Here is a 13,654-nt window from a genome sequence, read left to right as displayed (position 1 = left end):
GTGACATTCTTGCTGTGGGGTGACAGTGCTAACCACCCTCTATCCGCCCAATAGAGGGAAAGGTGGAGGAGTAGGGGTGGAAGGGGGGATTATTCAAGGTGAAGATAACTGTAGTGAGAAACTGGTTATTTATAGTGAGTTAGGAATCATCTGATTGCTGAATCAGGCATTAATTAATGCAGGACCAGCCGTGTTCAATCCTAATTATGTGCTCCTCTCGAAATTAGCTTACAAAAATCTTCACAAAATAAAATTTATTGTGTTCAATGGGGGAAAAAAGTTGTTTTTTTACCCAGACATTTAACAAGAACATATTTTAGAGCAGTAATCACAATACTGTCATACCGTGATATTTTTATCCAAGGTTATCATACTGTCAGAAACATATACCGGCCCATGCCTATTCATGAGTAAATTAAAAGTCAATGCAAAGGTGCAAATAGGGGCAAATTTCCCCAATGCAGCACAAATGAAAACTGACTTAAGTTAAAACATCCCATGTGTAATCTAGAGTAGTTGCGCTTGATCTCTTCTTGCTTGGTGTGAACCTAGCATCCAAAAAAATCTAATTCAAACTCTGTTGATTACCATTAGACATGTGTCCTGTTCTGATTCTGGTAATGTTATTAATCCAGACCATGTATTTGGAGATGCGGGTGTAGATGCCATACTTCCCCTCTTTGGCGCACTCCTCGCCCCAGCTGACGATGCCCGTGAGGAACCAGGTGTCTTTGTAGCGGGTGGCGTGCGGCCCTCCGCTGTCCCCCTGACAGGCGTCTTTACGTACTGTACTGTAACCGGCACAGAACATGAAGCGGGAGATGCTGTCGGTGCTGCTGCCTTTGCACTTTATTCGGTCCACATAAGGGAGTTCCACTTTCTGCAGCACTTTGGATTCGATGCCGCCGTAGCGTAACCTGCCCCAGCCGCTCACCAGGGAGTTTTCTGCGCTCTGAAGCAGGTTTTCAGTGAAGTCTTTGGAGCCCAGGCAGATAGGCAGGGCGTAGTCAAAGAGTCTGACGGGCCCCTTGAGCTTTAACAGGGCGATGTCATGGTTGTATAGGCTCCGCTGAGAGTTGTAGCGGGGATGAATGTGGTACTCCGCAACGCCGTGATCAGACTCTGTTCCCTCCGTCTTTGAGACATCATGTTCACCTATTGAAATATAACAACTCCTTTTTAATCTGCGTAAATTCATTCATTCGGTCTCTCTTAGCTGCATGCCAATTCTATGCTCCATCCACCATCCCCAACTCCTCCTAGCGCCTTCCTCATATCTGACATCTGTTCAAGGTATTTAGCCTAGGTACATGGTAATCAGTGTTGGTATATACAGTTGAAGTCAGAATTATTAGACCTCCTGAATTATTAACCTCCCTGTATATTTATTTCCCCATTTCGGAAAGATTTTTTCAACACATTTCTAAACATAATAGTTTTGATATCTAATTTCTAATAATTGATTTCTTTCCCTTTGCCATGATGACAGTACATTATATTTTACTAAATATTATTCAAGTGCAATTTTAAGGATTAACTAGGTTAATAAAGTTAACTAGGCAATTTAGGGTAATTAGGCAAGTCATTGTATGATGGTTTGTACAATCTTTAAAAAAAATATTGCTTGAGGGGATAATAATATTGACTATAAAATGTTTTTAAGAAGCCAAAATAAATCAAAGACGACTTTTTCCAGAAGACAAAATATTACAGGAAATACTGTAAAACATTCATTGCTCTGTTAAACATCATTTGGTAAATAATGACAACAAACATGAAAAATATCAATATCAACATGTGACTGTTGTGTGGTCTCTCACCCACTCTGATGAAGAAGGACCCCTGCTTTCCTTCAACACAGTGGGCAGCGGTGATGACCCACTCTTCACTGAGGAGAGAGCCTCCGCAAAACACAATCTTATTCACCTTTTCCAGAAAAACCACCTGCAGCATCATAAACAAGTATCAATTTATATGTCAAGGCAAAATATTGCTTCTGAACAAGCAATATAGCCTCTACTCATTTGACCACTGTTCAGTCCTATCACACAATAAAGACTATTCAAAGTTGACTTCTATAATCATTCCGAATCCAAAATGAAATGGATATTTGTTGAAGAAGTGAATTGTCTACAGAAATTAGCTACCCACTTCTTCATCTGTTAAATTCAAATCCTTCACATACATAATAAAAGGACGCCATATGTTTTCAGATATAACAAAGGACAGCATCTCTTTTATCCACTGAGTCGTATTTGGACTTTGAATTTTGTCCATAACAGAGTGAAATGTTTTTATTTTTTTTGCATAAAGCAAGCTGAGATCTATGAATGTTCATTCACTTCTGTTTGCTTTTCATGGTTTTAAATGAGAGTTCACACAAAAATTTTAAATCTGATATAATTTTCTCAACCTTGGCTGATTGAACATTGAAGTTTTTTTGTTTTTGTCTCTGTTGAATATTTCGAAGAATGTTTGAAACTGGTAACCATTGACTTCCGTAGTAGGAAAAACATACTATGGATGTCAATGATTATTGATTTCCAGCATTCTTCAAAATATATTCTTTTGTGTACAACAGAACAAGAAACTCAATCTGGTTTGGAACCAGCCAAAGCTAAATAAATGATGGCAGAGTTTTCATTTTTGAGTGACCTCTCCCTTAAAGCCCAACAACAGCAACAACAACTTAGGATGCAGCAACAACAAAAGCTTAGGATGCAGTAAAATTAGTTCTTAAAGATCATGATTTTCGGTAGTATTGAACACTGTGCGCATAAATGTGACCCTGGATCACAAAAACAGTTGAGCATGTAGATTTTTGAAAATTAAGAGTGATGAGCTTGTTAGAACAGGACAATAGGATAAAATTGGATAGGATAATTTTAATAGGATAAAATAGGATAATATTGGCCACTGGACTGAGATACAAATGTTAAAATCTGGAATCTGAGGGTGCAAAATACTCACCTTAAAACATGTCTAAACGAAATGCTTAGGAAAATGCATACTACAAATCAAAATGAATTTATAATGCAAGGCAATTTACAAAATGTCTTCAAGGATGATGATCTTTGCTTAATATTCTAAAGACTTTAGGCAAGATATAAAAATAGATCATTTTGATTTACAATGATTTACATTGAATTTGGATTTTCCCACAAATATACAACTCAAAACATGTGTTATGTCTTGAACATGTTGGTTTGATTTGTTGTTAGTTTTGGCATCTGCTCGCTGCACTGAGAAAAAAGGGAAACTGCCATGTCTTTCATTTAAAGTAAATTTTATATTGGATCAATTAAAAATAATTGCTTCTGAGTATAAACTGTTTTATTCAATTCGCCTTAAAGCAAAAAAAAAAAAAAAAGCATTACATCCCTTCTCACACCCAGGTAGTGTTTTTCCTGCGTTTACTTGACTCAAATGTGATTTTTTTAAAAATAAATAAATATTTAAGTGGAACCATTATTTCGAGGCCTTTTTCTACAGAAATAGGTATTTTCATTAATTAGTTTAGTTAAAACTATAATTTGAGGAAAATTAATACATTTATCTGTGACAAATTGCAGTCATTTTATGGTTGGTCCAAAAAAAATTATACCTTGATGTAAGGGTAAAAACAATGTTCTACACTGTACCAAAAAAAAAAGTTAATGCTGTTATGTTGTTAACATTAGTTAATGAAAATACAGTTAGTCATTGTTAGTTTACAAGCAAGAATTGGAATTTTAATAATGCATTGGGGCGACACGGTGGCTCAGTGGTTAGCAATGTCACCTCAAAGCAAGAAGGTCGCTGGTTCTAGCCCTGGTTGGGTACATTGGCATTTCTGTGTGGAGTTTGCATGTTCTCCCCATGTTCACATGGGTTTCCTCCGAGTGCTCTGGTTTCCCCCACAGTCCAAAGACACGTGCTATAGGTGAATTGAATGAGTGTGAATGAGTGTGTAAGGTTCTCAGTACTGGGTTGCAGCTGGAAGGGCATCCGCTGTGTAAAACATATGCTGGAGAAGTTGGCGGTTCATTCCGCTGTGACTACCCTTGATGAATAAAGGGACTAAGCTGAACGAAAATGAATGAATGAATAATGCACTGGAAAATGTTGAACTATGAGTAATACATGCTCTTCAATTATTGCTTATTATTAATTTATGTTAGTAAATACATTGACTAATGAAACTTTACTGTAAAGCGTGACCAAAATATTTCTACTTTACGTGGATTCATTTTTTTCTTGACTACAATAAATATACTATTTTAGCTGTAACAAATTACAGTCATTTATAAAAGTTGGTTCAAAGTATCTTTTTTTTCGGTGTGTTTGGACCCAGAAACTTTGACGTCAGATAAAAAATATTTTTAATGTAATGCCCAACATAAAAAAACTCTCCAGTGGATTTTCATCCACAAAACTTGGTCTTCTTCAGCAGATTGAGAAAGACTCTTATAAGTGTTTTATTTACATACACACACAGTTCATCACTCCACTTACCTGCCAGGGAATCTCTCCTGGTGTGGCTTCATCTCCTCCTACAATGCGATACCGATTGTTTGTTGTATTGTTGATATTGGTCAGAATGGGAGAAGAGGAGACATTTTGCAGTAAATTTTGAGCTGTGCTTGTGCTGTTCACTCCAGGAGGATCTGTAGGACTGGATTCCATTGTGTTGTGTTCAGTTTTGTTGATGTGACTGATGGACTGATTTTGATTTACAGTCTCAGTGGATTCAAAAGTCCTTGACCTGAGAGTTTCAGCAATTATCTTTCCAAGACGTCCACATGGATACTGCCCTATAAAGATGTCAATGGATGAATTAAAGCAAGATCCAATCAAAACCCAACTTGCAATCATATTGCATAAATGAACATAAAGTCATAGTGCACAATACAAGAAAAGCTTTGAGCGGTGAGATTGAAATATAAGTTTGGTGGCAAAGTAGCTTAATGTGGGTAATTGGCGTGTAATGAGAGTGAAGTGATTGCAGTACCTCGCGGTTCACAGGATCTGCCGTCTACAGTCAATTTGTAACCCTCGGCACAGTCACACACTGCTCCATAAATTTTATCCACGATGCAGAAATGCATGCAGCCTCCATTATTTACATGACACTGTTTGGCCATCTCTGCACCAGAGGAGCCCATGAAAAAGCAGATACGGTTTTAGCAGAGGAAGCACACCAATTTCTTAACTATTACTTAACAAATAACTATTACTTAACAATTTCTTTTTGACACAGGAAATGACGGAGAGTTATTTGGACACAGATTACAAAAAACATACATATATTAAATTTATAACAATTGAAAAATATTAAGCAATTACACTTAAACAATAAAAATACATAATTTAAATATATAATATAATATAATATAATATAATATAATATAATATAATATAATATAAAATAATATAATATAATATAATATAATATAATATAATATAATATAATATAATATAATATAATATAATATAATATAAAATAATATAATATAATATAATATAATATAATATAATATAAAATAATATAAATAATATAATATAATATAATATAATATAACATAACATAACATAACATAACATAACATAACATAACATAATATAATATAATATAATATGAAATAATATAATATAATATAATATAATATAATATAATATAATATGAAATAATATAATATAATATAAAATAAAATAATATAAAATAATATAATATAATATAATATAATATAATATAATATAATATAATATAATATAATATAAAATAATATAATATAATATAATATAATATAATATAATATAATATAATATAATATAATTTAATATAATATAATTTAATATAATATAATATAATATAAAATAATATAATATAATATAATATAATATAATATAATATAATATAATATAATATAATATAATATAATTTAATATAATTTAATATAATATAATTTAATATAATATAATATAATATAAAATAATATAATATAATATAATATAATATAATTTAATATAATTTAATATAATATAATATAATATAATATAATATAATATAATATAATATAATATAAAATAATATAATATAATATAATATAATATAATATAATATAATATAATATAATATAATATAATATAAAATAATATAATATAATATAATATAATATAAAATAATATAATATAATATAAAATAATATAATATAATATAATATAATATAATATAATATAATATAATATAAAATAATATAATATAATATAATATAATATAATATAATATAATATAATATAATATAATATAATATAATATAATATAATAAAATATAATATAATATAATATAATATAATTTAATATAATATAATATAATATAATATAATATAATATAATATAATATAAAATAATATAATATAATATAATATAATATAATATAATATAATATAAAATAATATAATATAATATAAAATAATATAATATAATATAAAATAATATAATATAATATAATATAATATAATATAATATAAATAATATAATATAATATAATATAATATAATATAATATAATATAATATAATATAATATAATATAATATAATATAATATAATATAATATAATATAAATAATATAATATAATATAATATAATATAATATAATATAATATAATATAATATAATATAATATAATATAATATAATATAATATAATATAATATGTAGTATATTAGAAATGACTAGAAATAACATTAAAATTTAAATAATAACAACATACTTCCATATATTTAATAATATAATTCAAACAGTATAACACAATAAAACCAAAAATAAAATAAAATTACATATAATTACATAAAAAATTACAATAAAAATGTATGAAAACTGTTAATTATTACTTATTAACCAGTAATTAACCATATGAAAACTCTTAATATAATTTATGAAATAAAATGCTGGCAATTGCAATATATGTAATATAAAAAAATATATAATATAATATAATATAATATAATATAATATAATATAATATAATATAATATAATATAATATAATATAATATAATATAATATAATATAATATATGAGCAATATCACACGAGTAGCAGTGCGATGTGGCTGTATATTGGCACTGGTGGGAGGTGTGCCTTGTGCCTTAGTGTCCCACCAGTGACAATATACAGCCACATTGCATTGCTACGAGTGGGATATTGCTTTTATACAACAGTTCGACGGCATGATCGTGTAAAAAAAAAAGAAATTCAAACACGGAGAGTCTCAAAATCCTTTTGCACAAAGAACTACTTTCTTTCACCATCAGCTGAACAGCAGAAACCACTGCCAGTTCACAAACGTCACTTTAGAGCTAGTATTTGAATGATTCTCTAGCTTAATGTCTAAAGTGATGACAAAACAGGTGATTTTTGCTCACATTTTAAGATTATACGGCTGAACGGCATGAAATACCATAAATCTACAGGGATTTCCCAGTATTTCTCTGTTGTAATCAAGATATCACAATATATTGCCAAAGCAAACACTACCAGTTTTTGTGGCATAAATACAGCACTACTAAATACAAAAGAGAGAGATCGACTTAGAATGTCACTTATCTGATTTCCCACAAAGAACATATGAGGACATATGTGTATATATGAAGCCTATATGCAGTATATATGCACATATATGATAATATATATGGTGCAAATATGTGTATACCATATTTAGGCAAAAATGAGGTGCATATACGTTTGTGCAAATACAGGCCATACAGGTTTTCTGTATTGCTTCTTTATTTCCACATATAAGCCCTATATGTACATACAAGATATGTCTCCTATATAGCTCATATCTCACTTTGGCAACTGTCATACATGATGCCTAGCTCATATTTTCTATTATCAAGGCAATAACTAAGAACTAAAAAAGGTATGTATGTGCAAACACTTGAAATTGGTATCACATGTAATTGGCATGTTATGGAATTTAACTATGGCAAATAAGTGAGAGCTCACATAACATTGGCCGTTTTCCTATATAATATATACATATATCTATATATATGTACATATAATATAGGAAAATGGCCAATTTTATAAATATCATATATATTAAAAACCTATATCAAAACCTATATTAAAACATACATGTTTATATAGGTTCCTTCCGTGTGGGTTATAATGATTTGTTCAACTGTAGTTTGAAACTTACGATGAGAAAATGCTCCTTTTCTTACCTAATGACTTATTATGCGGGCTCTGTCGCCATCTTGTGGCAGAACGTCAACTGTCACTTTCTTTGGTCTGCTCAGACAGGCATTTGGCGGCCAATGCGCTAAATTTGATGCTCCAAAATTATAAATATTTTAAAATAGGCACTATCCTTATAAATAAACGACATATTTGCAATCTAAACAACTACATCTTGACTAAAAAAAGCCTAAAAAAAGTACATTATGTTGCCCAACATCAGCAATTTGTCAAACTGTCCTCTGCTTGTCGCTGTATGTGGGCTGTATGTGGGGGTTTTGCAGAATATTGCACGGCTGTCAGCCAATCAGATTCAAGAACCAGACAGAACTGTTGTATATAATATAATATAATATAATATAATATAATATAATATAATATAATATAATATAATATAATATAATATAATATAATATAATATAATATAATATAATATAATATAATATAATATAATATAATATACTGAACCAGATGATGTATCACATAAAAACAATATATTAAAACATACAATAGTAAAAAATAAAAATTAAAATCACAATAAAACAATGAAATGAAAGTAATGAAATAATTTGAAGAGTTCAGATCCAAAAACCTCTAAAAGCCGTCTGATATTTTCCTCTAAAATTAGCATTTTTCTCTGACTCCTGTGTGTAGGCTCAGTAACTTTACTTTAATAGTGATGAATAAGTTATTTACATTGCCTTTAAAGTAAAAAAACTGAACATAAACATAGGAGGCTGACAAAAATGGTCATTTTAGGGGAACATTTCAGGGTGTATTTAGAGGATTTTGCATCTGAACTCTTCATTTATGATTAAATATACTAACAATTTTGATATACAGTTGAGAACAAAATGATTAGAACAAACCACTGTTATACAATGACTTGCCAAGTTAACCTAATTAACCTTGTTAAGCATTTAAATATCACTTTAAGCTGAATACTAGTATCTTGAAATATATCTGGTAAAATATTAGGTACTGTCATCATGACAATGATAAAAGAATTCTAGTTATTATAATATAATAATGATTAAAACTATTATATTTAGAAATGTGTTGAAAAAAAACTCTCTGTTAAACAGAAATTGGAGAAAAAATATAAAAGAAAACTTAACAGGCTAACAGGAGGGCTAATAATTCTGTCTTCAACTGTATGTCATATTATAAATCATCTAAAATTATGTAAATAAAAACCAAATAATATCTAAACAGAAACATTATTACAATTAATGTTTAACAACAATTATCAAATATACTCTTCAAAGAAACTGGATCCTACCTAACTCACAGTTCTTCCCACTAAAGCGTGCAGGACACCAGCAGGTGTAAGTGTTCATCCCATCCTCACACTTGCCTCCATTCTGACAGGGAGACGACAGACACTGGTCTCCATCTGAACGCCAAAAAAAGAGACCATAGTGATCACATTAACAAGATATCCTTCTAATAATATCCATTCTCAACATACAAACACAGTGCAGTCATCAATATTCAACCTCACCCATATAAGTGATCCAGAACTTCATCTGAAAGAGAGTTTGGAAAGTTTTAACCTCACAATAAAAATCCTAAAAGAGCAATGAGTTTAAAAGCATGCTTGTATTACTCACAGTTTGCTCGTTGTCCTCAAAAACCTCTCTGGCCTCTTCTAGACTGCAGCGTTCCTCATAACATTCCCGCTCCAGGTTGTCCTTCATCATCTCCTCAAGTCCTCCAGTGTTATATCGCTTCTGTCTCTTCAGAAGAGACTCGGCCAGATCCTTCGGCAGAAACACTGAAGCTACACACGAAACAAAACCACAATGAGACATCATGAATGTTGCTGCTTTGAGGACACAGAAAAAAAACTGTTTTGCAATTTGAAGATATTTTTGGTATTCAAGGTAATGCTGTTGCACTTTAAAAGGCTTTCTATGTTCAAATTTGAAGAGCTGAAGTCTCTGGTAATAATAATACAAGTTAAGAAACAGCAAACACTGACATTATGTGCTAAGATGGAGAAATGCTATATCCACACTGTAAATAATGCAGGGATCCACACAATCAATTTGTATTGGGGAAACATGCAAGAATTAGGTTATAAGTTAACTAAGTTAATTTTTGCAAATTTAGGTGGGAAGAACATAAAGAAACTAAGTTGTCCCCCAATAGTTTTAGCTCAATTTATATAAGTTTAAACAAACACCAATCGTCATTTTTGAGTGTATAAAATTTCCATGTTTTTTAAAATCATGGTATTAAAGGTAATGCTGTTGTACTTTAAAAGGCTTTCTATGTTCAGATTTGAAGAGCTGAAGTCTCTGGTTATAAAAATACAAGTTAAGAAACAGCAAACACTGACATTATGTGCTAAGATGTAGAAATGCTATATTCACACGGTAAAAAATGCAGGGTTCCACACTATCGATTTGTGTTGGGGAAACATGAATGAATTAAGTTAACTTATTTATTTTTGCAAATTTAAGTGGATTGAATATTAAAAAATTAAGTTGTCCCAAAAAAACCTCAAGAGTTGTGTTGTTTTAACACATTTTATATAAGTAGTTTGAACAAACACCAAACATAATGTTTTGAGTGTGTACAATTAGCATGTATTTAGCTTTTTTTTTTTTATCAAGGTACTCAAGGTAAAACTGTTGTACCATAAAAGGCTTTCTATGTTCAAATTTCGGTCTTCGGTAATAAAAATACAAGTTAAGGAACAGCAAACACTGAAATTATGTGCTAAGATGGAGAAATACTTTCCACACTGTAAAAACTGCTGGGTTCCACACAATCGATTTGTATTGGGGCAACATTAAGCAATTGTGTTATAAATGAATCAAGTTAGTTTTTGCAAATTTAAGTGGATTGAACATTAAACAAATAAGTTGTCCACCAAAAAACTCAAGAATTGTGTTGGTTCAACTGTAAAACCCAACAGTGAACTTTATCAAATTAAATGAGTGTAGTTAACTCAAAATTTACTGAAGGGTAATTCTACTCATTTGAAAAGAGTTTTGAACTCAGTGTTGAAGGTAATGAGTTAATTAAATACCTCATTACTTCAACTTAAATAGAGTAAGTTCACAGTACTCATATAGATTAGTTTTTTTTAAGTAAAATGGTTTGTTGCACTCGGTTTCCTCAAACAGTTTGAGTTGCCTTTACTTTTGGGTTTTACAGTACTCAGTTGGTTTGAGTTCTCTTCATTCATTGCGATTTACTGTGCTCAAATTGCTTTTTTTACTTAATGGATTAAGTTTATATATATATATATATAATAATTTTTGGGGTTTTTTTTTTTTTACCTTTAATTGATAGGACAGTAGAAAGTATTGTCAGGAAATTGTGGGGAGCAGAGAGACGGGAAGGATCGAAATAGGACCATGAGGCAGGAATCGAACTCAGGTCACCGTGAGCACCAGAGTGCATGTGTCGATGCACTAACCACTACACCACTGGCGCCAACCAAATGGATTAAGTTTAAAGTACTCATTAGGATTAGTTTTTGAACTTGTTGCAATCGGTTTTCTCTTATGGTTTGAGTTACTTGTTAATAGTTAATGGTTTTACAGTGTATAAGTCGTTTGAACAAACACCAAGCGTCATTTTTGAGTGTATACAATTTGCATGCTTCTAAAAGATAGGTAATCCAGTTGTACTTTAAAAGGCTTTCTATGTTCAAATCTGAAGAGCTGAAGTCTCCAATAAGTAGTGATGGGTTCCACCCATTCGATTTGTGTGGGGGCAACATGAAATAATTAAGTTAACCTATTAGTTTTTGCAAATTTAAGTGGATTGAACATAAAACAATTAAGTTGTCCACAAAACAATTAAGTTGTTGTTTCAGCACATTTTATATTAGTTTGAAGAAACACCAAACATCATTTTTTGAGTCAATAAAATTTGCATGTTTTTTTTAATCAAGGTATGTGAGGTAATGCTGTTGTACTAAAAGGCTTTCTATGTTCAAACTTGAAGAGCTGAAGTCTACAGTTTAAAAAACCTGAAACAATTTGACAATTTAATTGTTTTTTTTACATGGAAAGGCTTCTGGTGTAAACTTCTCTCTCTCTTTAATAACTCTTTAAACACAAGGCTTTCACTATGTTGAAAATGTTTCTTTCTGCTGTAACACACTGATCATTTTGATAATTTAGTGACATTTGTAAACTGTGCTACTAAGATAGCTTATATTTCATGCTAAAGTCTGTTAAAAACAACAGTTTTTATTAAATTCAATTCAACTCAAGTTTATTTGTATTGTGCTTTTCACAAAAAAATATTGTTTCAAAGCAGCTTTACAAAAAGTGTGCATTAATGTATTACAGTCAAATTCAGAAAAGTTCAGGTTATTAGTTACCATAACTTTATTAGTTACAAATAACTTTATCTAATTAACTAGTAATAATAGCTTTTAACAGTTAAAGTAATTATGTATAAACATTTTAAGAACATACACTAAATTAATTCAGATGAAAGTTAACATACCTCCAGAAGAGAGCCAGGATTCAAGCAGGAAACTGCACATCAAAATAACAGGATAAATCTTCACCATTTTCTCTATTATGATTTCCCTTCAGGCACAAATCTTTCTCAACAGTCTAAATACCTTCATGATCTGCTCCAAAGTTCAGCACATACGTGTTTGCATTTCATGCAAACTGATATCTCATCCGGTGGGTGTTATTCTTTTTTCAGTCTGAGCCTTCATGCAGTGTTTGTTTTCCAGTATTTTCCCCATTATTATTCTAATTTAAATAAGTTCTATTTCAGTCAGTAATGTGTAGTGTAATAAAACATCCCTGCGGTTGAATAATGCATTTTGTCATATTTTAGATTTCATAAAGTAGGCATTTAAATGTATAAAGTGTCTATTTATTTAATATATATATTTGCATGGGTACCACAGCATGTGCATGCCTGAGTCATTCTGCCTTTTTAATGTTTTTTCCAGCTGAGTCAGAGATTTCAGTTCAGACTTGGGACCCAGCAAATATTGACTTGGCTGACTAACTCTCCTCCTCTCATAATTGACGTCCATGGCTGCTAAACTAGCTAATGCTATTAAAAATACAAGTTAAGAAACAGCAAACACTGACATTATGTGCTAAGATGGAGAAATGCTATCAGGCAAACATACAATTTGCACGTTTGTTTTCCTCTGAGAGTCAGTTCTCCTTTAGTGATTAATGGTAAATAAGCGAATTTTTGTATGAGTGTATCTAGACATGTATGAAACTAGACAGATCTGGTTTTACATGTAGATTTCAAATATTTATAGGTCTCATATCCGTCCACCCAACTTGGGTGACTTGCAGTATCTTTTTTTATATAACAGGATTTGTGTTTTCTCTGTGGCAGTCGAACAGGAAGTTTAATCTACATAATTAATGCTGCTCTTGGATGGGTAAATGAAGAGGGAATTACAATGACTTTCACAGGGC

At 30.5% G+C, this 13,654-nt stretch overlaps 1 protein-coding gene across 1 annotated transcript; it reads right to left on the bottom strand.

The window, feature by feature from the left end:
• Window positions 1–239: 239 nt before the first annotated feature.
• f9b (coagulation factor IXb) lies at window positions 240–13,065 on the bottom strand. Its single transcript, XM_056467618.1, has 8 exons — window positions 12,699–13,065; window positions 9,836–10,005; window positions 9,727–9,751; window positions 9,505–9,618; window positions 4,991–5,125; window positions 4,495–4,793; window positions 1,821–1,944; window positions 240–1,155 (listed from the first exon to the last, which is right to left on the bottom strand). The coding sequence occupies exons 1-8, from the start codon at window positions 12,763–12,765 to the stop codon at window positions 566–568; spliced, it is 1,524 nt and encodes a 507-aa protein (XP_056323593.1). The 5' UTR covers window positions 12,766–13,065; the 3' UTR covers window positions 240–565.
• Between the last annotated feature and the right edge of the window lie 589 nt (window positions 13,066–13,654).

This window comes from Danio aesculapii, chromosome 10, assembly GCF_903798145.1.
Source record: "Danio aesculapii chromosome 10, fDanAes4.1, whole genome shotgun sequence".
Taxonomy (NCBI): domain Eukaryota; kingdom Metazoa; phylum Chordata; class Actinopteri; order Cypriniformes; family Danionidae; genus Danio; species Danio aesculapii.
The sequence above is the reverse complement of the archived record's forward strand: the minus strand, read 5'-3'. Positions and strand labels throughout refer to the sequence as shown.